A 4,080-nucleotide genomic window follows, 5' to 3' on the forward strand; every position below is an offset into this window, starting at 1 on the left:
ATATAATAATACAGCTTCAAAGGGTGTACACACTTTCAGTTAACTAGCATTTTGTTCAATCTGTTTAATATTTATGGTAGCATATTATTGTACTGTATCATGATGTTCTTTGGATATTGTATATCCAAAGAATATTGGTGCAGTAACAAAATATTAAGCAGTCACAAAATATAAGAACCATCTAAAACTTACAAATATAACACTCTGTAATCAATAACTAACTCAGAAGCGCGAAAAATTAAACGAGAATAACCTCCATAAGAGCTGAAAAACTAGCGATATTTGATTGGCTGAAGTATTTTTTAATCACAATAATCGAACGTGAACAACCCCAATTTTAAATGTTATAATTTTGGCCCATGTTTAACTTTTAATTTAATATACCTGATATCACCAGATAAAAGATAATTAAATAGTTCCCCTGTATAAACCAATATCGTTAGCCAAAATTAAAAATTTATGCTCCTTGATAATAATGGCGAATTTTTGGGGATAAAAAAAATGAGAAATAGAGTTGAGTACTACACTTCTTTTCTCGATCTTACCCCTTAGTTATTATAGAAAGTATTTATTTATCAATAAGTGTAAGATGGTGAGTAAGAAGAGTCGGTTGAATCAGAAATATTTTGTCTTTTCCGTTGTGAATTTGGTTATTATCCTTTATTTCTTCTTTTTCAAAATCAATATTCGGCCTGAAGTTTACTCAGACTCGGAGCATGTGCAAGCCGACAAAACGAATAAAATACGAGCTGCATTTGTGGTCCTAATACGCAATTCTGATGGTGATAAAATAATAAACTCAATTCAACAATTGGAAGCGACCTTCAATCATAAATACGGGTATCCATGGGTTTTCCTCAATAATGAAGATTTCACCGAAGATTTCAAACAAAGGATCAATACCGCTACAAATATTACCGCGTATTATGGTAAGCACTCTAGTACTTAACTATTTAATGCCCCTATATATCAATTTATTTTATAATTTTTATAGGTGTTATTCCTAAGGAACACTGGAGTTATCCGTCTTGGATTGATGAGGAAAAGGCAAAACATGCACGAGAGTCAATGAAGAATGTAATATATGGCCAAAGTGAGTCGTATCGGCACATGTGCAGGTAGAGTTTGTAATTTCTTGTCTACAAAAGAATGTTGTAAACATGATGTTATGTATGGTAATAGATTTGAATCAGGATTTTTTTATCAACATCCGCTGCTCCAAAATATTGACTATTACTGGCGAGTTGAACCTTGGACGAAGTATTACTGTGAATTAGATTTTGACCCTTTCCGCTTCATGAGCGAAAATAACAAGAAATTTGGTAAAGAAAATATTTATTAACTTTTATTCAAGCTCTCGAACTTTGTACTTATTTTCAAAAATTCTAATAGGTTTTACTATTACTCTACCCGAAATCCCTGAAACAATTCCCACCCTGTGGAAGACAGTTCGTGGATTCATCGCTGAACATCGACATCTTATACCTGCTAACAACTCTTTTGACTTTGTGACCAACGATAACGGCCTTACTTACAATTACTGCCATTTCTGGTCTAATTTTGAGATTGGAGATATGCGATTTCTACGATCTAAGGAATATACAACATTCTTCGAGTATATGGACCTCGCAGGTGGATTTTTTTATGAAAGGTGGGGAGACGCGGTAATTCATTCAATAGCAGCTGCATTGTTCTTGAGGAAAGATGAAATTCACTTTTTCAATGAGATTGGTTACTTTCACCCCTCTATATTGTAAGTATTCACCCTCTTCCTCTCTTCCCCTAATCAAATCCTTTCGGTCTCCATTATATCATTGCTCTTTTCCATTGCTTCAGTTTTTCATTATTCATTAAGGCATTTTAACCGATACCTTTAATTTATCTCCACTTATTCTATAGGCACTGTCCGTCGAAAAAAGTCAATGCGAAATGTTCATGTGACTTAGCACAAAGCAATGGTAAATAAAGCATATTATTATTTATGACTTCTATCTAACACCTTGGCGATTACTTTAGACATGTACGAATCCTCTTGTACGCATAAATGGCTTGATATAAATGGAATAACCTATTAGTTTAATCTTAGTGCAAATGCAGCATTTTTATTCCAATAATTCCTATTATTCTTATTAGGTTCATAGGGGTTCTGAGGGTTGAAAAGTTTTTAAAAAAAACTACATAAAAATTTTTTCAAATATATTCATGCATGAGAGTGACTTGTTTGTTATTTTATTGCTTGGGATCAAGCCCAGAGTATTACATCACCTCAAAATATTTAGAAAACATGAATACATATTTGATATTATTATGTACTTGTTTTCCAAGGTTAATCAAGCGTCTAATAAACTAGTTTTAAGCTCCGCTGGCAAAAATCCTAATTTGGGATTAAACCAAGCCATCAATTTTAGGGCTTAGCTTTTATTCGAATTTTGTTACGTTTTGTAGTTTCAGCTTGTCTTATACGTGTGACTATTTATGACATCATCATTTATGCACATATATATATTGGCTTTTGGACTATGGAATAAACTAAGCGGAGTTTTCTCTTACTCTCCTATCTCAAACTATCCATAACAAATGGCGATACCTTCCAAGCCTTCCAAGCCCATGGCGTACTATGACATCGCCATGCGCCAGCCAATCGAATCTAACTGCTGCTCACCAAACCCATGGAAGGGCCGATTGGCTCTTAACTTCAAGAATCTTGATTATTCTACAACATGGGTTCATCTTCCCGACATTGCTAAAGTTCGTCGCGATCTCGGCCTGGAAGCCTGCCGCAAGTTTAGCGATGGCACCGAGTTCTATACACTTCCCATTCTGATTGATCCCAACACAGACTCGAAGATTGGAGACTCCTTTGATATTGCCGTCCACCTGCAAAACAATTACCCGGATGCGGGCTCAGGCAACCTTTTCCCCCCACTACAACTCGATTTCGTCTATGAACACAATCCGCTTGTTCCACTGTCAGAGCAGAGGGAGAGCGAATACGAGGAGTACGCCCGATTCAATACAAACGTCGACGCAGCATTCACCGCCCACATTCTTCTTTGGGTTCACAGAATGCCCTTCGATCCTGCCACCGCTGACGCTTGCAAGGCCATCTTTTTGCAGCGCGCTGGCGCGAAGTCGTGGGACGATTTCGAGGCTAAGGGCGAACTGCGGGCGACACTTAAGGAGTCTCTCCGTGCCATGCTGGGCAACCTTAGCAAGCTCTTTTTGAAGGACACCAGCGGGCCTTTCTTGTTGGGTGAACAAGCCAGTTATGCTGATCTGATCGTCGGAGCATGGTTGCGCATGATGAGCACCCTTCTCCCAGAAGACGAGTGGGCCGAGGTGAGGAGCTGGCATGAGGGCGTCTTTGGACGGATACATGACGCTCTGGAGAAGTACTCCAAGGTCAAGTAAGGAGATGTACCGCATATCCTTGTACTCTTATCTCTTGACAATAAATTCAAGTTTATAATTGTCACACTTCTGTGACGTGACAATGGCGTTTCTACATATATTATATTATAAAGTCTTTGATTTTTTGTAAAGAATAAATTAATCAATCTTTTTCTTCTTGACTTACTTGATTTGGAATCTTTGGAACTCCAATCCCTCCAGAACTCGAGAAATCTTACAATTGGTAGCGACGAGTTCGATCTACATACGTGAAACTACTAGAAATCCAGAAAATTTTAACCAGAAACCAGACACCAGACACCAGAATTATTTTTACGAGACAACGACATTGAAATAATGGAACCGATTTTTGTACCAGCACCTTTCTGTATGCCTGAACCCGCCAGGTTTGGTGGCAAACACTACCCCGACGTGCGTGAATGGATTGATCAAGTTGAAAATTATTTTGTGGGAACGAATCCCCCTGAGCATATGAAGGTCCCGTATGCCGCTGCTTTATTCCAAGGAGACGCCCTTATTTGGTGGAGACATTTGATGTAGCAGGACGACATATACAAAAGTCGATAATACCATAGAACGATCTTCAAGCGCAGGGTCACTTATAATCCATACAATATTGAGTAAAATATGTAAATCAGTATGAGAACGTCTATCATCTTTGTAAAGAAT

At 37.7% G+C, this 4,080-nt stretch overlaps 1 protein-coding gene across 1 annotated transcript; it reads left to right on the top strand.

Moving 5' to 3' along the window:
- Nucleotides 1–2,577: 2,577 nt before the first annotated feature.
- On the top strand, nt 2,578–3,411 carry VTP21DRAFT_9091 (uncharacterized protein; the record flags this gene model as incomplete). Its single annotated transcript, XM_069400011.1, has 1 exon — nt 2,578–3,411. The coding sequence occupies one exon, from the start codon at nt 2,578–2,580 to the stop codon at nt 3,409–3,411; it is 834 nt and encodes a 277-aa protein (XP_069245528.1).
- Nucleotides 3,412–4,080: the final 669 nt, after the last annotated feature.

Source organism: Calcarisporiella thermophila, assembly GCF_041956535.1.
Source record: "Calcarisporiella thermophila strain CBS 279.70 unplaced genomic scaffold VTP21scaffold_49, whole genome shotgun sequence".
Classification (NCBI taxonomy): Eukaryota; Fungi; Calcarisporiellomycota; class Calcarisporiellomycetes; order Calcarisporiellales; family Calcarisporiellaceae; genus Calcarisporiella; species Calcarisporiella thermophila.